The following is a 24,344-nucleotide window of genomic DNA, read 5'->3' as shown; positions in this document are numbered from 1 at the left end:
TGAATCTCCTGCCATTGTTATCTTCAAGAAACTCTCCAAGGATTGAACCTGAGCTCTTGATACCAATTGTTGTGCGACAGCGGAAGCAAAGGTCGTAAACAAACAAGAAAACAATAAAGAAATTCAATGCAAACAATAAGAACAACACCAAGAATTTACGTGGTTCACTATCGATGTGATAGCTACGTCCACGGGCACCGAGATCGAATGATTTCACTATAAACTGCAAAGATTACAAAGATGATTCTTGTATTTCTCAAGAACGGCTTTCACTCTGTCTCTCTTCACCCTAATACTGATATTAGGGAGGTTTTATATTAATCCCTAATTAAAAGATACTTGGGCAAAAAGATAATAAAATAAGATAACCTAAAACCGCAAAATCCGCGTTCCGTATTTTTCCTTCTCCGCCCGGTCAGACCGGGCAAGGTCTGCCCGATCGGGCGCGAGAAGAAGACTCCATACGAATGCTTCAACGTATCCAACCCCCACCGCCCGGTCAGACCGGGCAAGGTCTGCCCGATCGGGCGAAGGCTCGCCCGGTCGGGCGAAGGCTCGCCCGGTCGGGCGCGAGAGCAGCTTCTTCAACGAATTTGCCAGGCACCTCTTCTTCTTCCGCCCGGTCAGACCGGGCAATGTCCGCCCGATCGGGCGGACAAAGCTACGAAGTACGAGTCACCTAATATACTTATCAACACTATGTTACTGTACTTATCCTTTATTTTACATTTATATTTACTCTTCTTTTTCTCTATCTGTCCTTCTCATGCCCAGAAACTGTCTCTCTCTCTCTTTCTCTCACTCACTCTTTTTCGTCTGTCAATTTGCTTTTTTTTTTTTTCTTCTTTTTTTGAAAAAATAAAAAGAAAAACTTTAATCATACGACAAGGATCGGAGTATTTATAAATGAGTTGCCTCTGATAAATAATGGTGAATTGAAGCAGTAGTAGTGAGAGTGGCAGATGTAACACTACTTATAAATATTAATAATCTTCTACTACTACTATACTGGTGGTAGTATTTTCAAAAGTGGTACATATTACTAGCTCCTACCTTAATAATAACAACAATAATACTCGATTTCGATTTCGAAAGATAAATCTCATCATCTTCTACACAAATGAGTGATCCAGCTTATTGCAATTCCAATATGTTCACCAAATGTTTCAACTTCATCCCTCTTCATAATCACACTACTACTGCTGCTACTCATTCTACTACTACTTCTACTAAACCTATTTCACTTCCCAATTCTTATTTCCTTAACAATGCTACCACTACTACTAATTACCCTCTTCCATCTTCTAATTATTGCAATAATAATAATGGTGGTTTCGACTTGAATACAACTACTAGTACAACTACAACTGATAATGAAATTACCTTGAACAACAATATGTATGATTCTCATCATCAAATTCCTTTCCCTTCAAAAGAGGCTCTTCCACTCCTCAACACCCTAATTGGGCCTTCAACACTTAGCACCCATTATCATCATGGAAATAATGAGATGGTGTTATCCGGGTCCGGCAGTAAGGACACCGAGAGCCCTAAATTCTCAACCACTAGTACAACAGACGACGATGAGAGCGTCACAGTGGCACTTCACATAGGGCTTCCTACACAGCCCTCTTGTGTAGATCAGAAAGATGAAGATGCAGAAATGGGTTCAGATGCAGATGATGGTTCAGTACCTAAAACAACCCAGCAATTCCAACAAGTCCAAGGTCAAGGCATACAGTATTGGATACCTACCCCTTCTCAGATACTTATTGGTCCTACCCAATTTTCTTGTCCTCTTTGTTCCAAATCCTTCAACAGGTTTAACAATCTCCAGGTATGATAGATAATTAGATAGATATCATTTGTTCCTTCCCTTTTTTTTTTTTTTTTTTTGTGTAATTTGCATCTTTACTTTACAGTTCTACTAGCAACTTATCACCTGTAAACTTCTTTTCTTGTTATAATACCTCCGTTATTATTTGTGAGACATAAAAATTCCTCTGTTGCAACTCATAAGAAACAGAAGTAGTAATTACTTTTATTGCTTTAGGGTAGTTCTCTACCCTAAACCTAATTGATAATCTTATCAATTTATCTAATTGACTCATATTTTGATTAATACACTGCATTTTTCATTATTCAATTCAGATTGTTTTAATCTTAATTGATTTTTATTTTAGGGTTCTAGATGCAGCTGAGTGTTGTAAATATTGACCGTGTCTTTCTAATAATAATTCAACATAAATGAAATCGAATACACTATTTTTGAATCATCTCTTGAATTATGCTCCAACTTTATCTATAATCAAATTTCTGCGTGCCTTGCAAAGTAGAATGTGATGGTTGTATATCAGATGGATAATCAACCTAATTCTGACTGATTGTCCAGTCAAGTGCCTGTGTTCGTGAAGTATTGATATAAATGTTGTACTTAATTAACTTCTTGAGATATTAGAATACTTGAAAGTTGGTTAATTATTGAACAAACAATAAAAATGCGGAGTACAAGTGTACGACTTATTGATAATGTCAGAGCGATTGCTTAACTGCATTCCCTTGGTTAATCATAAGTAACTTAATTAATCCTTTATTCCTCTAATCCACTCAAACAGCTTTCATCTTTTCTTTGAAATTGAATTTCTTCACACTTCACAGCCTTTAATCAAGTTGAATTGTCGGTATTAAGTGTTAGTCTTTCAAATTAAAATTTCAAGTTTTAGGGTGTGTTTTATTCACCTGATTTTCACTTAACTGAACTTATTTGAAATTATTTGAACTTAAATGAACTTTTTTGAACTCATTAAAACTTGTTTTAGTTGTAATTTAAATTTGGATAACCCTTATCAGAACTTATATTTCCTTGAATTAAACTTATCTGAACTTATCTTAACTTATCTGAACTCATTAGACCTGAAATAAGTGAAAATAAGGTGAACAGAACGGACCTTTAAGGATATGAAATTCCGTAGGATAATGTAACTTTTAGCATCTAAAAAACAAGTCTTATGCTTGTAAGGTTTCTTCGTCTCCTCATAATAAGTAATGTTCTTTTATGGATTTCTGAAGCATAATGCTCTTTTGATATTTTTTTACAATGTATTTTTGCATATTTTTTATAGACTGAACCACACATTGGAAGCAATTTGTCACACCAAGACTTTGGTATACTCATACTGAGAATTTGCAGGAAGTAATAGTACTAAGTGTTGTTTCGACACCAAGATGCATGTTTATTTCTAACACATAACGATCCTTTTTCTCAGGGTAAAATGTAGACCACTTTGAATGAGTTGTCTATTGTTTTCACGGAAATCCATAAATACATGTCTGTCTAGGTTTAGTACAAACAATCACATACATATTGTTCCTAATTAGATCAATGCCTCCAATTTTATTAAACTACTATATATAGCTCTACTCAGTACTCACCTTTAATCTAGTGTTATATGTATACCAGTTTTAGAAATAAGATTTTCATTTAATTCATTGAACAACAGAAAGTTACACATACAGGAAAATAGAATTGCACCCACAACAAAGATTAGCTTAACTACGCGCATAAGGGAAGGTTGCGTTACTTTCATGATACGGATTATATATGTCTTAGACGGACTTTGTGTAGGAGCCTTGTGCACTAGAATTTTATAGAATATAGGTTGAATAGATTTGATTATTAACATGATGTTAAGTTCTACCACATGATAGATTGACAAAGAAACAAAAAAAATTGTTTCCTAAGCTTTCTCAATTATCACTCCTTAGATGATTTGGTTAATAATTTTATTAAAAAGTTGAATGTATAATATTGATTTGATTTTGTAGATGCACATGTGGGGGCATGGTTCTCAATACAGAAGAGGGCCAGAATCACTGAAGGGTGCCCAACCAACACCCATGCTAAGACTCCCATGCTATTGTTGTGCACCTGGATGCAAGCATAACATAGAGCACCCAAGATCGCGGCCTCTCAAGGATTTCAGAACCTTGCAAACACACTACAAAAGGAAGCATGGCGTGAAACCATTCACGTGCAGGAAATGCAGCAAGGCATTCGCCGTGAAAGGGGACTGGAGAACCCACGAAAAGAACTGTGGAAGGGTATGGTATTGCGTTTGTGGCTCCGATTTTAAGCACAAGAGGTCTTTAAAAGACCATATTAAGGCCTTTGGTCATGGTCATTTTGCCTTTGGAGTTAATGGATTGGAAGAATGCTTGGACGAACCTCATGCTTCCGATGCTGATTCTAGCTTATGATTGACGTTATTGATACATATTTACTTGAGTTTTTTTTTTTTTTTTTCTTCCTGTTTTCTTCTTCAATCATTATTGATTTTGTGTAGTATATGCTGTAAAATTTGCGTTGTTATTTCTGGCTTTGTTTACTCTCTAATTGCTGCAGATTGCCCTTGATTTATTTTCTTGAAAAAAAAGGAAATTTAGTACTTGTGAAGTTGTGATGTCCTAACAATAGATTTCTGGCCAATAGCTAAAGCATAATGAGGTACAAATACATAGTTTGACAGGGTTACAACACTTGGCAATGTTAATAGTATTCAATGAGAGGGATCTATCCATATACAAGTGGTATAGGTTTATGCCATGCCATGACATCAAAGTTGACGTTAAAGGCATGGTAACTACTATTACTTTGGATTGCCGTTGATGAGCCAAAAAAATATTTTTTCAATTGATGTTTGGCTGCAATGCTGCATGTCAAATAGAGGTCAGCAAAAAATCAAGGTGCTAAAAATTAGAAAATCTCCTTTCTAAATCTATTGGTTGCTATTTTAATTTACAATATAATCAAACTTAATTTGTTTATTGCTAAGTTAATTTTTTTCAAAACTTTTAAAAACTTGTTTTCTATAAAATATTTAGTTTTGAGTTAATAAAGTCGAAATAAGTTAAGGATAAGAAAATACGGAACAAATTGTGTCCTAATGGCCTATAGACCTATATAAGGGCAGGCACAAAAAAAATTTGAAGATGCAATACTATGTTTGATCCTTCTTCTTAATTCCTCTACTGTTTGTTCGTTTCGCGGTCACATCACCGGTTTGTTTCTATTTCTTTTTTCCCATCCAATTCCAATTCAATTATTTGTTTCTTCCATTACACCGTTTAGTTCAATCATTTTGTGATTTATTGAGATTTTAATTATTTTGCTTTCCTTATCTATGTTTCTCTTTGGACTGATTTTAATATTTTTTTAATGCAAAATAAGAGGAGGGGGAAGAATTAAATTCAATCAAATACGTAACATTATTCACAAGTGATTTTATTATGCATTTCTAAATTAATATGTAGAAGTATGTAGAATCCACTTAAAAAATATATTGTCTTGTATACATTAATTTCTTTATTGTACATAGTGAAAATCTGAATACATAACCTGCCACAGTTATTTTTTATTTTTTTTTTAGGAAACGCAGAGCAAATATATTAATCAAAGGACAAAGCGTCCAAGATTACGCAATTATTTGAACTTAATAGCATTGTCAAATATAGAATTTGCAGGTGTTAACTTGATTATTTGACATTTGCACCACTATTTTGGGTTTAATTCACAAGTTTTAACATGCATATGTAAGACCGCGGAGAAAAGATTACTGAATTCATGCTCACTTGACAGGGGAGAAAGGATTATTTCCCCTTGCTCCACCTCACCAGGGTATAGATGGAGAATGGACTGACGGCTCCGGCGTTATTGTCTACAAGTGGAATGAGGTAAACAACCGGCCTAACACTGGTAGTGCAAACTGGAAAAAAAGATGGAGCTGTTGTTCCGAGTATGATGAAAATGCACCACCTTGTCGACACGGATATCATGTCTCATATGATGATGGTTTCACTATGTATTAGCTATATCTATGTCTATTTCACTTATAAGACGCAGACTTGTGTTGACATCTCACAATAGTGAACCTTGTACACACTTCATCCGATTTTAAAATGGAATATATGTGCTCCATTTCAATCAATTCTTGAAATGCTTAAGCTTTCGTTACTTACTTCTTTACATTGCTTATTATTTGACTGATCAAGTGTATGTGCAATTGCTATAATAATCCATCTGAATTCATGCATAGTTCAGGGATCAGAAATCACATGAAGCTGTGGTCAATGGTATGCACTAGAACCAGAAATTTTGTTTATGAATTATGTTTATCTGCTCTGTAAAATTGCCTTGTTTCTGAGTCCAATTTCATGAAAGTATTACAGGTTGACATATTGAGCTGTGCCGATGTTCTTGTTGCTGTGTTTTCATATCTTTTGTTTAGGGTATTGCTTCCTTGGGCTTTAATGTAGTTGCTAGAAGAATTTGGCAACCATTTTCCATCCCTAATTCTATATAAATCATCACTTAATTGGGAAGAGATCAGATAGTACTAGTTACTTGTATAATTTAGCAGCAAACACCATATATAATCCAAGATGAGACGGGAATTATTGTTTGAATAGATCGAGATACTCAATACATACAGAAAAAACATGAGTAGTGAGTATATTTATGAATATGTGCCTCTAGCTCTACAATTATCATCTCTATCAAATAAGAGCATACATATAGTAGATGACAAGCAATCAATCAAAGTTGGAGGAAAACGTACACGAACATAGCTAAGAAGAGGAGGAGGAGGCTAGAGTAGAGTTTTGAAGGATTGGTGGAGGTGGCGGAGCATTTCCTGATCACGGTTCCATTCAGGACTAGGTGCATTAACAAAATGAGCATACAGCTTATTGTTGGCACATGTAACAGAGATCAAACTGTGAGTAGCAGCACCATCAATTTCGTAATCGTAATACAGCTGACCATTCTCATCCCTCCTATCTTGAGAGGTAAGAGACTCAGCATTAGAAATCTGATCCAGCAAAAGAACGTCAGATAAGGCTAAGTTATTAAGCACCACATCTTTAGGAATAGGATCAAGTTGCCTAAACCCAGATAAGAAGGTTAAATACTCTCTTTCAGTCTTCTTTTTAGGATTATAGAACTCACTGTCAGTGCCATTAGTACCTTTCTCTACTTTAGAAACAAGCCTCTCTTTCCAACCTTGAGGGACCTCATATGTGTACTCTGCTGAATCTTTCTTGCTTGAATTCCCGCCATAACCTCCATAATTCGCGGCGCTTGCTGCTGTACCGTAGTAGATACTGTATGCAGTTGTTGAATCAGCCAGCGTTGGAGGGGAGCTGGATAGGACAACTGCGGCCGTGGCGATGGCAGTTAATGTGGTTGTTAGCTTGTTATTAGTTTGAGGTGCTGCCTTGGTTAAGCAGGTAATTGGTGTGGCTTTGGTTGGTGTTTGGGGTGGTTTTGTTAAGGTGGATGTGGAAGTGGATACTAGTGCTGAGCCTGAGAATATGGTGGCCATGACGTTGTGGACTTGTGGCTAATGTTTTTTCCTTCCAATGTTTCTTCCTTATCCTATCTGCATTTTTTTTCCCTTCTTCTCTAGATTATGTTCTTATCCAATAATGTGTCTCTCTTGCCCTTTAGGAGATCCAGAAGCTTTATCAAATTTCGACAACCACTTGTTTATACTTTTTCATTCTTTTTTAGTTGACACATTTTCTTTATCATTATCATGTCTGACAACTCATATATTTAACAATTAGCTTTTTTTTAATTATTAACAATGTGTCTCCGTAACAATTTTTTTTTATATATATATATATATATATATATAAACACTATCTTTTTACTTAAAATTAAATCAACTAATCTTAATTGAGATAGATTTAGATTAATTACTACATACGCGTGAGATGTTATAAAAAATCCTATCAACTAATCTTATTAATAATGTGTCTCCCTAACAATTTTTTTTTTTTTTTTTTATTTTTAAAAACACTATTTTTTTACTTTAATATTAAAATCAACTAATCTTAATTGAGATAGACTTAGATTAATTATAGTTATCCTATCTAAATAATATGGAGTAGTAAAGAATGGGGAGGTAACCAAAGTCACAAAAGTGAGTTCCCACCAATTTCACCAAACTTGTTTGGTTAATTACACAAAGTATGATGATGATAAAATGTGATCGAATTTTAATTAATAATTTTTTTTATTAGGAAAATTTGATTCTAATAATCCCACCTTTAACCGGTTCGCTTCTAATAATCCCACCTTTTAATTATTATCTAATAATCCCACCTTTGGGGGGTATTCTCTTCTAATGGTCCCTTATGACCGGTAACTTGTTGTTTGGGTAAGTTTTTTTTTTTTTTTTTTTAAAAAAAAAAAAAAAATCCTTGGCCACCAGGAGGTAAGAAAAAATATTAATTTTTTTATTTTTGTTTTCAAAACGATAAGGAAGAAGGAAAGGGAAAAAAAAACTGCTTTTTAAATTTTTTTTTAAAAGAAATATAAAAAATATTTTTTTTAAAAAAAAAAAAAATCCCTGGCCACTAGGTGGTAAGGAAAAAATTATTTTTTTTTTATTTTTGTTTTCAAAACGATAATGAAAAAGGAAAGAGAAAAAAAATTACTTTTAAATTTTTTTTTAAAAGAAATATAAAAAAATATTTCGACGAATCACAAAGTGACACGTGGCATATTGACCGATTACACCGGTCACCAACAAGTTAGGGACCATTAGAAGAGAATGTTCCCTAAAGATGGGATTATTAGATAATAATCAAAAGATGGGTATTAGCAGCGACCCGGCCAAAGGTGGGATTATTAGAATCAAATTTTCCTTTTTATTAATCAACTAAATTAACTGTCCACATTCGTAATCGGGCCCGGGTAGTGTCGTTATTGGGCCTTCAACAGAAGAGCATTGGACTCTTTCCATTTCTCCTATCGACCGCCAAAACAATTCCCCGCATTTCCAAATATCACAAAAAAAAAAAAAAAAAATGAAATGAAAATTAAAAAACAAAAAGAAATATTGGGTTTGAAAAAATAGAAAAATTCAGGAAGAAGAGAAGAGAAGAAACGGAAACCTAACCTGAATGGTGAAAGCTGAATAACATTATCTTCTTCCTCAATTCATTCCTCTTTCAATCTGTTCTTCCTTGATTTTTGACATGTCCAATAGGTATAATTTCTGTTTATTGTTGATTTGTATTCCTGAATTATAATGATTTTTATCATGTTTATTTATAATCTTTCAATTGATTGATTGAGCTGCCTCTTGAATCTTGATATTGAGCTTCATAGATTTATGATCAATCTTATTCTAAATTTTGTTTCTATGATTCGAATTGAAATTGGAATTCATATTGCTTAATCAATTAATTTGATGTTGTTTTCGTTATACATCAATCTTTTTCTTTAACATGTATTGTTTATTGGTAATATGATTTTATATACTTGTTTGATTTTGATTTCACTTTTATTAATCCACTCCAATCCTATCCTCTACGCTTATTTCTGCAATTTCATTAAGATTAGATATTTTTCGAATTTTGGATTTTTCCTTTGCTCAACAGCTGCGGTGCCTTTCTCTCTAAATTTGTTGTTTACTGTTGTTCTACGACTTTTTAATGGTTTTTTACCCGAATTTACTTCCTCTCTCCCTGTACCGCTCTTATGCAAACTCATTAAAAACTTAAGATATTACGCTCGCTTGTTGTTTTCGTTATTGCTCTTATGCTGCATTGTTTGTTTGTTGTTTTCTTTTCATCGTGATTACATTATGGTGTTATTGATCAACGTTAGGCTAATTCCAGCTCTTGTATAATTTATGTCAACTTAAATATCACTTATTATAGGCTTATCTGCAAGTTCTTTAAGCATGGAGCATGTCTAAAAGGGGAGCATTGTGAATATGCGCATGATTGGAACGCTCCTGCAAACAATGTAATTGATTCTTACCACACTTCATTTTCTATGTATGTTAAATTCTTGTCCATTTTCTTTCATTCCTTTTTTTTTCTTGCTCACTTTTGTTGTGCTTGCTTGTAGATTTGCACTTTTTATCAGAGAGGAGCTTGTGCTTATGGAAGCCGTTGTAGATACGACCATGTTAAAGTTTCTCAACTTCAGTCGTCTGCTTCATCGTCATCAACTGCCTACTCTGGAACAGAAATCCCTGAAATAACGAGTGGGATGGCTCCAGTCAGTCCAGTCTCCATTATTCAACCAGAACTGCCACCTTCAAGCAGACAATTCTTTCCTCCCAACAAAGCAGCATGGAGTCAACAGTCTGATATCTCTGATACTGTGGAAGATGATTTGATTCCTCAACCTAGGAGTGATAGACTGGCTGATCAAGTTATTTGCTCATTTGCTGCTGCTGGAAATTGCCCCAAGGGGGAGAAGTGTCCTCATATTCACGGGGAATTGTGCCCTACTTGTGGAAAACACTGCCTGCATCCATATAGGCCTAAAGAGAGGGAGGAACATTTTCAAACCTGTGAGAAAATGCAGAAACACCTTGAAGCACTGAAACGCAGTCAAGAGATAGAGTGCAGTGTGTGCTTAGAACGTGTGCTCGCCAAGACAGCAGCCTCTGAACGGAAGTTTGGTTTGCTATCAGAATGTGACCACCCATTTTGTATAACTTGCATCAGATTTTGGCGTAACAGCTCACCAACCTCTGGAATGGATGTTAATTCAACATTGAGGGCTTGTCCTATATGTCGCAAGCTTTCGTATTTTGTCATTCCAAGTGTGCTTTGGTATTTTTCGAAAGAGGAGAAAGATGAAATTGTTGACAGTTACATGGCCAAGCTTAAGTGAGTATTTTCTTCTCATTTCTCGTTAATTCTTGTTTGTGTTTGTTCAAAATATGATGGCATCTAGAGTTGGAGCCAGTAGAGGTGAGTTTCTCTGGTAAATTTTGGCCTTTGCATCCAAACAGGATATACTTCATGCTGTGTCTGGTTGTTGCAATTCTTATTTCTTTTTCTGAGGTTTGAGTTTTGGGGGGTTCTTGTCTTGGTCCATTTTTTTTAAAGGTCATTTTCTGAATGATCAAAACATAATGAGTTATAACTAGATTGGTATAGCTGTGTCAACTACACATGTAATGGGAATTAAACTCATACTGTGTTAGAAGAGATCTAGTTCTAGCAACCCGATGGAGAGAAAGGGAACAGAAATGGGCAGTAGCAATTTTTACTACCTCCGTCTCTTTTGATTGTTCTTGTTTTCCTTTTTGGGTGCATTAAAATGTCGTTCCTGTTTAGAACCTTTACTTTATTATCCCTAAATTACCCTTGCAATTTGAGAAAACTACATATATTCAATATCCCTTCTTTTTTTTTTGTTCCATTTATCAATTACCACCCGTAGGTAATCAATACCCAATTTTCACCAATACTCAATTATTACTCTTTTTCATTTTCAACATCCAAAATAATATATTCCAATTTCTTAATCTGCTTGAAAATCCCAAACAATTTCAAAAAGAGACGAAGAGCGTAATAAAGATGAAAACTATAAGTGCATCCCACAAATTATATAGAACTAGGCCTTGTCGATCTCATACCTATATACTTAACTGTCTAGTAAAAAACTTAAAAAAGAGTACATAACTGATCTCATATCTTCTAGTTTTCTGTTTTTCCTCTCTTTTTTCATCTTCAATCTATAGCAGTAGCACACCCTTCAATTTACTTTCCAAAAAACCAAAAAAAATACCCTTCAATTTCTGACTGACAATATCTCTTTCTGTATTTCATCTATTAAACTAAAAGTATGTTGTCCACATTTTCTATTAATTTCTCTAGTGTAGTGTTGTCAATAAACATCACTCTGTATCTCACCTGATAAATTTCATGTCTACCCCCACAGAATAATATAATGGAGTCAATGTTGAAAACTTGAAACCCTTTGAGGCGAATCTTTAAGGTATAGAAAATCTTAAAATGGATTCCCAACATAAGACTAGGTTCTTTATACATGGAGGCACTCCTTCCTTGGTTCCATTGCCTGAGTTCAAGGTTAATACCTAGTATTCAGTAATTTAGTAGCAAACTATTATTCATGTCATCGTTATGCTAGCATATCCCAGGTACTCTTACCCTTCCAGAATGCCTCCAACTTTGTAAACTTCTTTTCTTATCTCGTCTACTGAAAACCTGACTTTGAGATGCGCTTCTGCTTCTGCATTCTTTTCTTGATTGTCTCAATCATATTACTCTGTGATTCAAAAATTAAGTAGTAAGACGCCTTCGTGTATTGCAAGATCCCCCTTAAAGTAAAGGAACAAAAGAGTTGCTCTTCCACTCAGCAAGCATCGTAGTTTATTAATCTTGAACATCCAAGTTAATCAGGATACTCTAATAGTCTAGTTCTCTGTTTATGAAATTATCTTTATTCAGTAAACAAACAAAAAAGGTAAAAGGAGATAAGAATGGTGGTCACATGGATTATTTTTGCTGCTCAAAAATATATATCTAAGGTATCTGGGCTAGGCACAGTATTGCATCTGAATTTAGCTGATATTATTGCATCCTGGATGCAAGTATATGCACATGTTCCCTTTTTGTGTTCTTTCTTGACATTGTGTATATTTGTTGATTCCTACAGCCTTGCTGTTTTTATTTTTTACTTTTATCTTTTTTTTGTCTTCCCTAGCAGCTTTGTCCTCTGGTATCATTTTCTGGTTTTTAGTCTTACAATTTTACCTTATGTTTTTTCTATTCGAATTTCAGGTCCATTGATTGCAAGTACTTTGACTTCGGCAGTGGTTCATGCCCTTTCGGAACTAGTTGTTTTTACAAGGTATGAACAACCATCAATTGTCCTTGCAAGTTTATTCATTTAGGCTTTGGAACCTTGTAATACTGCGGTTACTTTGGAATTTGGATGTCATTTTTTGACTTTAAGACCTCATCTCGCATGATGGTCAACGCATTATTTTGTCGCTCTCTTAGTAACACCCTGCCTTTTCTGCGTCATTTTGGGAGGAGAACAAGTTTTGTTCAGTGGGGATGGTGGGTTTCTCACCATTGCTTCTTTGAATTGGAGGGTAAAGTAGTTGAGTTATAATTTCTTGCTTGTCTGCTTCCTTCCTGCTGTTTATGATGTTATTTTGGTCAGAGGAATTCTCGATGATGAAGTAAATCTTTTCCATCTTTTACGTAACCATTTAAACAAAGTTTAGCTCAGGTATGTTAGTAGCTTTTGCATCTAAACAAAGTCCCTTCTCTTCAACGTTAGTAGCCTTTCCATTTTATGCTTTCCATTAGTTTCTCTCAACTTGTGAGTAAGGCGCCTTGTTGTGTACCAACACATGGTCTGGGAGGCTTTATTTTTGGAAAAGAAATTTAAATATGTATTAGTAAATGTGGTATGAAAACTTGTAAGATGATAATGACCATAAGGCGGATCCAATAATGTGTCATTTCCAGTGTATATATTTAATATGCTTATTGTGAACTCTTGTATCAATCCAGTGATAGGATCATAAGAAGAAGCTAAATTAGACAACATTGGTGAGTAGTAGAAATAATGTGTCATTGCCAATGTATATATCTAAGTGTACCTAGAAATGCTGGAATTAGGTACAACCACACCCAAGTTTTGGATGTCTCATTCACTTTCTACATTATTATATTCATTAAATCCACTTTATAAACATTTATTTTGTGGTGCATGCGAAAGGGAAGAATGTAAACTATGACATTTACAAAATTTGCCTCTTACAATTGTAGAGTGAATAACCATTTGACCAAAGCTTCAAGAGCTGTAGAAAATTATTCTGTGATTATACTGATAAAGGTTTTCCTTAACTAAAGAAAAGACTATTATAAAGACTTTTTAATACCTGGTAGACCCTTTTATGTCATCACAGTTGGTTATGATGCCATATTGATTGCTGATGACATCAAAATGTTACACATTCACCAGATCCAAAATCCACTTGAAGCAGCAGCATAAATAGTTTACTTGGATTTGTTCAAGCTAAGTGTCCTGAAAATTCAGCAGCTGTCTTCATAGTCTATTTGTTGAGGTCCATGGCTGAAAGAAGTTTTAGGTTTATTGCTTTCTTTACTATTAGTATACGGCTATTGTTTCCATCTTGGAGAAACAATTATTGTCAGGTGACTCAGGACAATATTTTGCTATTTACTTAAACCTGAATAACTCAGTGCTATCAATATGACCGTGCTTATTATTCTATCTCCTCCTTTGATGCTCTAATACTTAAGTGGCCAAGTTCTTATTCCTCTCTCTCTCTTTTTTAAGTGGATTTAAGCTCTTTCGCAGTGCAGAGTATTTGATCCATATATTTTTTTCTGCTTGCTTTATTAGCCATGTATGAGAGTATGTTATGATTTCTTCATAATGCTTCTTGGCTAATTGATGATAAGAGCTTGACTGGGAGAGCATTGAAAATTTGATAAGTCTGAAAACAATTGTCTCTTCAGATCTGAGAATCGTCAGCACTCAGAACCATGACAGCCAGCTTGGTCAACAATCTTGAGTCCTCCTTTTTGGTACTTTGAGTAGTCCTGATTAAGCTTTTGTCTGCTGATTAGGCCTAACCAATACATCAATTTTTTGAGCGACAAGGTTTTGAAATCTCTTATTTGTCTCAGTTGGCTTTGCAAATTTGAGTTTGACATCCTTCTTTCTCCTTTCTGGCTCTCTTACTATAAAATCCAAGTCTGTTTTGTTGTCTTTTTGTGTGTATGTGAGCATAGAGAACACCTTTTTATCCGAATATGACACTAGGTATTTTAGTATATTATATATCATTTGCCAACTTAATTTTATGAATGATGTTATGGTGAGTGTTGGAATTTTTTTTTTTTTTTTGAAAGTTAAAGATAAGTCTCTGAACTAGCTAACCTCTAATCCAGTTATTGTAATGTGCTGCGTTGTTTGGACTCTAGATTACCCGGTTTTTTGTTTATCTCTCCTTTCAGCATTCATATCGCGATGGCAGTCTTGAGGAAGTTGTGCTACGTCATCTAGGGGCCGCCGATGGTGAAACTTTAATAGCTAAAAATATTAGGTGAGGAGCTTTCCCTCCTTGAATATCAATTTGAAATTTTCCCTCCTTGAATAACTTTGATTTAAATGATTTCAGCCTTGCGGACTTCCTCAGAAATTTGCATATAAGCTGAACCAAGTTTGGGAAAGTTTCCAGTGTGAGTGCTATTTTTGGACTACATATAATGATATAATTACCTAATTGTTAATGCAAGATTTACTGGACTATGATGTATGGGCAATCCAGTAGACTGGCACCCTTTGAATCTTTACATGCCCCACCATAACCTTTGAGAAACTAAGTTGCCATTAACATATAGAACTCTTCTTGTAGAGGGAAAAACTGCGGGCAACTCTGGATATGCAGTACTTAGGTGTGCTGTCTGGAAGAATTAAGGATTATAGTCCATGGTGACTTGTAATTTGCCATTATATTCCTTTTACCATCTAATCACTTTCTTAAAGTGTGTTCATCACGCACAGACAATCAATTTTTTGAAAGAATCTTCCTGACAGTATCATTACTGCAGTAGGATTTGACCTCCAAATTTGAGATGGCAGCCATCCCATGGAGGGTTGTGGCATTTAGGGGAAGGAGTTTGATGTTTTTGGCTTAAAAAAATCCACACTGGCCTCACGTCATACTTGCAAACAATTACTGACATGATCATTGTTTGTTAACAATGTGCACTATGCCACTATTTGCTGTCAATGTGTTTTGAGTGGATAGGATGGGAACTTGAAGTTGTCAGCCAACACAAACTGTCTTTCTTTCTTGTCAATATCAGCTAACACCTAAGTGTTCTCTTGTTAACATCAAACACATTCTACTGGTATTTCTTGATCCTTGCAGCTGTGTTCTGAAGGGTGGGAGGCATCATAAATTTGTAGTTGGAAAGCGTGCGTGTCAATTTTTGTTTTCTGGGTGTGGAGAAGCTAAGAAATTATTTTAGCTTGTGGTTATTTCAACTTCAATTGAGGAATATAGGTTAGCCATTAAAGGTATTGAGGCATCGCCATGGTCTGGAAGATGATGCTCTAGCTGGAGTAAAAGATGAATATTGAAGGAATGGTTTGGTGCTTATAAGTATGACTACTTATAAGGTTATTTGTTTAGAAAGATGATTTTAGCTTGTGTTTATTTCAACCTCCTTACATTGGGGGTTTTACTTGCCAGATTTTTATTTGAATATATTTTGGGAATTTGTCTTAATGCTGTGAGTTGATTTGGTGCTTAACAAATCTTTCTTTCTGCTTTCAGGTTTGTATGAATCTTAAAGAAACATGTAAATTCTGGAGTATCTGAATCATAATATCAGATTCCAGTGCATCTGAAGGTAAATGTATTTCTCATAACATAATATACATTTTAGCTTTCTCTATATTTTAATCTGAGCAATACCTACTCATTCGACACAAAATATTGATATCCAAATTGCTGCCTCATGCCTGGAATACTTCCTACTTCCATGAATTGACTGGCTAAACAATTTTTTAGCGCCTCCTTATCCTCAACAAAAGATTTCTTTTGTGCCCTGATATAAATATCTTTGGCTATTTATGGCTTATGAGTGAAAACTATAAAAAGTTGAAAACAGTCAAGGTTATTTTATATTGACCACATGAATAACAAGCGACTAAGCGAGTCGAACTTTCAAGAACAAAGGTATTCCCTCATTCACTAGCTTTTGCACAAAGTTTTAGGAGAATTATATAAAGTGTATTGGTAGGGACATGCAGGGTGGTTTATTGGAGAATTAAAGAGTACTTCGTTCGTAGGATGTAAAATGAGAGAAATAATAAAGAGTGTAGAAGGGACCATGGGGAGAGAGAGATAAGTGGGGACCAAATGAGAGAGAATTGTAAATAAAACGGTGTATAATGTTTTCAAAAAGAGAGTTGTGTTACTTGAATATAACGGAGGGAGTTATTATTTTGCACGTCATTTTCTCTTGATGACATTTCCGGTGTGGGCCTAGCTAGTTTCTGTACTTGCATTCTCATTTAATGTGATTATCACCTTGACCAACCTTGCAGAAAAGTACCACAAGTTCTAGTTTCTTGATGTTTCTTAGTAATGGCATTTGAACCTCGAATGGATACAGATTTCTGATGTATTTTAATATGTAATGCATTATATACGATACTTAAAAGATTTGCCTTGGGCTCTTTATTTCTTCTTGCCTTATTCCTTCCTAAAGCCCTATCATTCTCTCGCATACATTGTCACATTGCTGATTCTTGTATATTGGGCGAAAACTTGTGGCAGGATCGACTTCAGGCATGATAAACTGTATTGAAAATTTACACAAATTACATAAGGATAATACTTCTACATGTCCCAATGGGTGGCCTCTCATAAAGTTTCCATCTGCAAAGGATAATGTGAATGTAAGGTTGTTGTAATACAAGTTTCAGTAAACAATATTTTGTACATGATTTTTGCCAATCATGGTCCCATTTGCTGCAAGCTGTTTTGGTTTCAGTTGTGAAATGAAAGTATGATTGTTCGATATTTATTATGCCTGGGACCGGAAATGTCTTAATCTTGTAGCAGTTTTGCCGTAACAATTTACCTTCAGGTGAACAATTAGAAGCCATTCTTTTAATTGGCATAACTTGAGAATTATATGATCTTTTTTTGTGTGAAAACATACTAATAAATGTTATAGTACATTATTATTGTGGCTTTTTGTTGTCATGCCAATATCTGAAGATTTACGTAGAATGCTGGGATATATTCAGCTGTACATTGGTTTTTTGACAAGATGGTTGAATGGCACTTGGGGTTAGCAAACTTTATAAGAGAAAAAGAAAATTGTAAACAATACTTTTTTTTTTTTTGGTGTTTAGAGAGCCACAAGGGTGGGGTAAGAATCAATCTTAGATCTACAGAGATGGGGAGGGAAACTCTAACCACTTGAGCTATCCCTCACTCTCATTATAAACAATACTTTAAGGGTGATAATTTAATGTGTTGTTGTCCAATTTATCATTATATTTATTCACATTATTTCTTAATTCTAAAATTAAAGTTTTTCTTACATTTTTGTAAAGTCTTGCTATTAATACTAGAAGGTGGAGTATAAGCATAAGGATATTTAGTTCCCGCTTCCAAAAGTCCAATACCTTTGGTTCAATCAAAATTTTCTCATCAATTTTATCCTACCAAAAGTGATGCAAATAATGGGGCAAACACAAAGGAACAAAGGATATGCGTAGTAAATGTCTTGAAAAAGCGGGTAAATTACCATTAATTTTAGATCATTGATTTAAATTGATCAAATGTAGATTTTTAGAAGTTATACATTGAGATGATTAAACAATGCCCCATATGATTACATTTTTCTTTGTAAATAAATCAGCAAATATTGGTTGAAGTGGAGAATGTGAATAAGTTAATAAAAAAAAAAAAGGTTTAGAAACTAAGAAAGAGAAGAGTATTGCAAAAGTTGTCGCAATTATAAAGGCTTTGTTCTCTTCACCTTATTTTTCTGAAGTGAAATTTTTTTTAATGAAATAAATTTTTCGGCTACTTCTCCAAATGTCACTGAGCAATTGAAAAATTCACCAAATGCCATAAGCCTTTTCCAAATTCACGAAATACCACTGACAAATAGCACATTGACACCCCGTGCCATTAATGAGGTATGGACGTTAGTTGACCGTTAATTGACCCCACCACTTGTCACGTGTCACCTTCTGATTGGTCCGTTTTCTAAAAAAAATATTTTTATACAAAAAAAAATAAAAAAAAAACATAAAACCCTTGAAACCAACCCAGCCACCACCCCTTCAACCACTCGCTCCCTGCCACCGGCGACCTGCACCCTCACCGACAGGTGCGCTGGCGGCCGCTGAACCAACCCTCCCCCTTCCCCTCCTCTTTCGCTATTTTGCCTGAACTTCAATGGGAATAATCCCATGTTTCACACCCACACCAACCATGCGCCAATATCACTGTTCATCACAAAGTCGATCAAGATCAACGGCCCAAAACCATCAATCCATGCGCACGCACCAAAATTCATCATCGTCACTGAAGTATGCAGTGCCTAAATGGTGTATTAGTGGGTTCGTCACCACGAATCTCGAGAGCACGGCATGAGCGCACCATCCGGGTTTCAATTGGGGTTCAAGATTGAAAATGTTCTTTGCCAAATTGCTGCAATAATTAAATCCCAGAATTGTAGTAATTGGTTGCCAAATTGTTGTTTGCGGTAGGCGAACTGGTGATTGCGGGCTGCAGAGGTGCGATTGGTGGCGGGTGGTGAATTGCTATGGCTGAACTGGTGGTTGTTTGTTGATGTTGTTGTTGCGGGTTGTTGTTGGCAGGCGCGACGGGGGAAGAGGAGGACCGGGGAAAGGGAGGGGGCCGGCGGCTGCCGGCACGCATGCCGGTGCAGGTGCCGGCGGTAGAGGTTCTGGGACCTGCGGCATGGCTGGGATGGTAGGTGGGGTTTGGGGGTTTCTGTTTTTTTAATTTTTAATTTTTTTTTGGTTTTTTTATAAATTTTTTTACAAAAATTTTTTTAAAAAACGGACCAATCAGAAGGTGACACGTGGCAAATGGTGGGGTCAACTAACGGCCAACTAACGTCCAGACCTCATTAATGGCACAGGGTGTCAATGTGCTATTTGTCAGTGGCACTTGGTGTATTTAGAAAAGGCTTATGACATTTGGTGAATTTCGCAATTGCTCAGTGGCATTTGGTGAAATAGCCGTAAATTTTTAATGAACTAAAATTATTTTTATTGAACTGTAATTAATTTTACTGAATCCATATTGAATTGAAATTATTTACTGAACTGAAATGAGTATTACTGTATTTTTTTTTTTTTTGAATGAAATAGGAAGGGGTAATTTCATAAAATAATAATAGTCATTCGGCACTTATAATCATCCCTTAAGAGATCTAAATTCTCAATACAAGAATTAAACACCCCTAAACTAATGATATCGCTTCTGAACTGCTCTGGATAATTTTAGATGTCTTTGCATTGTTCTTGACGTAGCTCCATTAATGTATAGTTGCAAAAGTGAAAAAACTTGATTGGTCATCAAGATCTGCAAATTTACAAGACGAATCTTCTAAATCTACACCCCTATACCAACAGACCCGCAATTCCACAAATTTGCAAGACGAATCTTTCAAATGACTGACTATAATCACCAAACTGTTGGTGATCTTTATTGGCTAAAAACATTAAATTAAAGAAGAATTTGGGGCTTACCATCGTTAAAAATCGATGGCAACCCCTACGTTTTATTATAGTGGCTAGGTTTGAAAAGAGAGAATATAGAAAATTTTAGGGTTTGGAGTGATTTTTTTTTAATATTATTTATTTTAAGGCAGAGAGAATAGGGTCTAACAAAGTAAATAAAGACATTGATTAATAAAAAAAGGAAATTAACACTCAAAGAACGGAACAATATAGCCTAAAGCTTTGATCAGGGGAGAGTTTTTGACAGTCTATAGTCTAACAATAAGGCTTACTTATTACAAATAAACGATGCTGGACAACGGAATACATACTGTACAACGCCATAACTTGAACTCTCAACGGTCTTGACAAGCATGTAATGGATGGCCAGCCTCACTGGGCAAAAACACGAAGGCCTTGAGTGAAGATAGAATAGAAGTCATCCATAATGAAGTTGGACAAAGTGAGCCCTATTTCAATTCCACTTTTCATGTCTCTGCTCTGTGTAAGAGAGATGGCTCTGGTTCCATCAATTGAAATTTCTTCAATCTTCTTTGGCTTCCCCCACCCAAAATCCGTCTCATACAGGTTCACCTTGGGCGACCCAACCACATGAATATGATCTTCAGACTCAATTAATGTCTGCCATTCAGATATCCACCTCTCGGCTCCTCCTAAAACATCACTGTCCAACATCTTCACGGTTTGCCCAATTGCATCAGCAGCTGCCAACATGCCCTCACCTTCCTTCAGTAACTCCTCCCTCATTGCTACTGCCCGTCCAAACCCGACACAGTTACCAAAATACTTAGCAGATACCTGATAGGGTAAACGGGTAATACCACCTGCAATGAATCCAAAGTACATCGGACCCATTGTTTTGGCTTTAGTAACAACACTGTTTTGGACCTGGGCTCTTAAGAAACAGGTCCACACAAAGGCACAAGTGACAACGTAGGGTGACAAGAGAACAGGGTAGGATCTGTTGAGCTTGTCACACTGAGCTTGTAACCATCGTTTAGCATTAGCAATATCAGCTGAGCCCATGACAAATGTGGACCGGAGTGAGACATGAGCAGCAGCAGCAGCAGGAGGGGGTAGCATCTTCATGGACGTGGTTGGGTTGGACTCCAAGCCCAACCACTGCTCCAACATTATAGACTGAAGTCCATTAGAATCGAGAATCACAGACCTGTCAAAGGAGGCAGGGTAGGTTGGGACAATTGAAAAGTTTAGATGACCAAACTTGGAGAAAGAAGCCCAAGTGTGAAGGAAGTTACTAAAGGTCCTCTGATCACAAAGTACAGGATGAGAAGCAAAGCCAATGGAGAAACCAGGAGAAGGTGAAGGAAAGAATGTGATCTGAACGGCTAATAAAGGAACTGGGGAAGCAATGATAGTGGAGGATGCAATTGTTGGCAATGAGGGAACCAATTGTTGAAAGATATAAGCAGACTTGTAGGCATAGCTGCTTAAATCATTAAAATCAGCATTACACAGCGCAACAGTCAAACCAACTGAATCTGATTTCCCATTCTCTGTCAAGAAAACTAGATTATCCGGGAGAGTATGTGTAGTCGTGAGTTTACCGGCAAAGGGAAAGAAATATTGCATGGCAGACGAGAGGGAGTGTTTGAGTCTAGGGAGGATGTTAGAACTGAATTCCAAAAAAGAAACAGATACAGGTGCAAGTTGAAAGAAAAAGAGAGGTTGGAGTGGATGATATTGAAGCCAAGGAATGTCAAAGAAAGTCAGAGGGAGAGAATATGAATGTGGAGTGGTGGTGGCAGGTGGGAGGGAAATGTAGAATGACTCAATTATTTGGACTGCACTACTACCGCCAACACCATTAATTAAAGACGAAGGAGCCATTACCATATACAATATTGTGCTGCTGTTAGTGTACAACCTCCGGTCCCTCTTTATACGACAGACGCTAGATGGAAACAATCATCCAGCCAACAATCAGAGCAGTTTAACAAGAGCAACTGATCTTAAATCTCCATCTCAGAATGGGAGGGAGGCAAGCATCAAACAAGAACCAATTATAGCAGCAACAATTTGTATTACATAGGCCTACACTAATTTAGTGGGGTATTCAACTCTAACAATCGCGAAAAACGTGACTTTTGCATTATACTCTCTAGAAGCAGCTAGGGAAAGTTTGAATTTGATCATTGAAAACGAAATTAAAGGGTACCTGCCCATTTAAATAAAATAGAGCAAAGGATGTGATTGGAATATTATTTATACCCTACTACGAAGTAATAATAATGTAAACTTATAAATCATGATAATATTATTGATATTGAATCAACTACTTTTAGTGGAGCAATCTAATTGAGTCCTTTACATGACATCCTCGTAACTAATTTATATCATGGCTTCCACTAAATGCCAAATACACGAATAGGACATGAGTGTATAATAATATTCCTGTTACTCTGCTAGAAGCCCATCTTGCTCAGCTCAGCCGACAAAATTTGGCCAAATCTTTAATCAAATTCTAGATACCCAGGCTACATCAAATATTACTAACTTTGTAGTAGTGAATCCTACCAATGCTACCTTTACCCAAGTTGGGTACACGATAAGATATGGAGTAAAATTAAATAAACATACATGCTATCTTTTCAATGCCTATATATCAACTGGAAGTAGCAATAGTGCAATACAATATAGAAAGTAGCATAAAAAGGAAAGCATCAAAGCATTGACTAAAATGAGATATTAAGAAATGGTAATTGATCCGCAAAAAAGGACGTTTAATTAATGTAGCAACGAAAAGCCAGATAGTTTGAAACAAAGATTAGTATTGTTGAAGTAATCAAAGATTATAGGAAAGCGAATAGATAAAAGAGAAGCACAAACCAGCAAGACATAAATAAGAAATAGCACGAAGACGAACAAAGAAGAGACGGAGTTGCTTGGAAATTTGCATAGTACTAGTCAATATCTGAAGACGCCCAATTTGCTCCATCTTCTGAAAGAAATGCATGGATTTCAATGATTGCCTTAGCATAAACGCCATCGAAAACGGGAACCCGAAAGCCAGAGCACTCATCACAAACAACTGAGCGGAGGAATTAGCCGTAGTAGCAGTAGCAGCAGCAGCATTGGTATAACAGTAACAATAGTAAGTACCAATGCCTAAATGAGCCAGACCTAACAAAGCAACAATTCCGCTGACATTGTACATGGTTTTGAGTAGAGATTGTGTCACCTCCCTGCTTTCGTTTGCGAGAGGCGATTCGTCCTTTTCCACTGTTGGACCTTCAATCTCCTGATGCTTCGTATTCGGGCTAGGGTTAGGGTTAGGGTTCGGAGTCGATTCGGATGAGTAGTGAAATCGTTGATTGAGAATTGCAGTTTTCGGCGTTTTGTCAAAACTGAAATCAAGATTGAGATGATGATGATGATGATGATGATGAAGAAGCAGCTTCTGCTGCTGCAACTGCGCCATTGTAGTACCGATTGGAAGGCATAGATTTTGAAAGTGATTAGCGACTGAGGTTGCGGCGGTGGAGTGGAGTGGTGACGTAGAATGACGACAGTGCCGGAGAAATGAATGGTTGTTGAGGAAGAGGGAACTGAGATTGCGAGCCCGAGCTATCAAGCTTCTTCTGCTCATTTTTGGTGATGAAAATGAAGAGAGATAGAAATACCAATAATCTTAATCTATAGATGAGAGGATCGAATGAATTGAGTGCGTCAATGGTGAAGTTAGCCCTTTTTGCACCACCACTTCACCAACAACCACCGTCAAGCTGAGGTGCCACTCACTGGTGATTGATTAAGTAATGCCTTTAAATTCCTAATCGGAAATCAGATTCAAATGTTCAGGAGGGGTTGAATTTCACATATCTATTCTACATTTTTTTACCGCTCACGGGTTCACCATAATGGGATCCCTCTTACCATGGCTACATGCTTGACTAAGGGTGTCATTTCGGATTTTTGGGTTGAATTTACTAAAGACACTAGATAATAATCGAGTCATGCTCGCTTTTTGTTGATGGTAATTAAAATTAAATATAGAAATCTCATGAAAAATGTGATATGAAAGTCCATTAAAATAATAAATAATTAAAGTATAAATTTATAGACACATTAATAATTCTGAAAAAATCTAAACGAAAAAAAAAATAGTGGTTATATTTCACTTATCTATTCTACTTTTTTTTTTTACCACTCACTGGTTGACCGTAATGGGATCCCTCTTACAATGACTAAA

General features: G+C 36.0%; 5 protein-coding genes across 6 annotated transcripts; 2 read left to right on the top strand and 3 right to left on the bottom strand.

Moving 5' to 3' along the window:
- Nucleotides 1-703: 703 nt before the first annotated feature.
- LOC110701508 (zinc finger protein WIP6-like) lies at nt 704-4,781 on the top strand. The gene is made up of 2 exons (XM_021879150.1): nt 704-1,837; nt 3,826-4,781. The coding sequence occupies exons 1-2, from the start codon at nt 1,121-1,123 to the stop codon at nt 4,255-4,257; spliced, it is 1,149 nt and encodes a 382-aa protein (XP_021734842.1). The 5' UTR covers nt 704-1,120; the 3' UTR covers nt 4,258-4,781.
- A 1,658-nt stretch (nt 4,782-6,439) lies between these two features.
- LOC110702523 (thylakoid lumenal 19 kDa protein, chloroplastic-like) lies at nt 6,440-7,585 on the bottom strand. Its single transcript, XM_021880245.1, has one exon. The coding sequence runs from the start codon at nt 7,377-7,379 to the stop codon at nt 6,645-6,647; it is 735 nt and encodes a 244-aa protein (XP_021735937.1). The 5' UTR covers nt 7,380-7,585; the 3' UTR covers nt 6,440-6,644.
- Nucleotides 7,586-8,670: 1,085 nt separating this feature from the next.
- Nucleotides 8,671-17,594, top strand: LOC110702510 (E3 ubiquitin-protein ligase makorin-like). Of its 2 annotated transcripts, XM_021880234.1 has the most exons (8): nt 8,674-9,053; nt 9,730-9,817; nt 9,923-10,695; nt 12,619-12,688; nt 14,839-14,927; nt 15,003-15,063; nt 16,167-16,242; nt 17,175-17,594. In XM_021880234.1, the coding sequence occupies exons 1-6, from the start codon at nt 9,043-9,045 to the stop codon at nt 15,037-15,039; spliced, it is 1,068 nt and encodes a 355-aa protein (XP_021735926.1). In that variant the 5' UTR covers nt 8,674-9,042; the 3' UTR covers nt 15,040-15,063; nt 16,167-16,242; nt 17,175-17,594. The 2 variants fall into 2 exon arrangements, with proteins under 2 accessions (XP_021735930.1, XP_021735926.1); XM_021880238.1 differs by lacking the exons at nt 14,839-14,927; nt 15,003-15,063 and having other exon boundaries at nt 8,671-9,053.
- Nucleotides 17,595-19,733: 2,139 nt separating this feature from the next.
- Nucleotides 19,734-22,750, bottom strand: LOC110702489 (coumaroyl-CoA:anthocyanidin 3-O-glucoside-6''-O-coumaroyltransferase 2-like). Its single transcript, XM_021880212.1, has one exon. It carries the CDS (start codon nt 21,986-21,988, stop codon nt 20,504-20,506), a length of 1,485 nt encoding a protein of 494 aa, XP_021735904.1. The 5' UTR covers nt 21,989-22,750; the 3' UTR covers nt 19,734-20,503.
- A 104-nt stretch (nt 22,751-22,854) lies between these two features.
- LOC110702499 lies at nt 22,855-24,075 on the bottom strand. The gene has a single exon (XM_021880223.1). The coding sequence runs from the start codon at nt 23,739-23,741 to the stop codon at nt 22,938-22,940; it is 804 nt and encodes a 267-aa protein (XP_021735915.1). The 5' UTR covers nt 23,742-24,075; the 3' UTR covers nt 22,855-22,937.
- Between the last annotated feature and the right edge of the window lie 269 nt (nt 24,076-24,344).

Source organism: Chenopodium quinoa, unplaced genomic scaffold, assembly GCF_001683475.1.
Source record: "Chenopodium quinoa cultivar QQ74 unplaced genomic scaffold, ASM168347v1, whole genome shotgun sequence".
Classification (NCBI taxonomy): Eukaryota; Viridiplantae; Streptophyta; class Magnoliopsida; order Caryophyllales; family Amaranthaceae; genus Chenopodium; species Chenopodium quinoa.
This window is presented reverse-complemented; position numbering and strand designations above follow the sequence as displayed.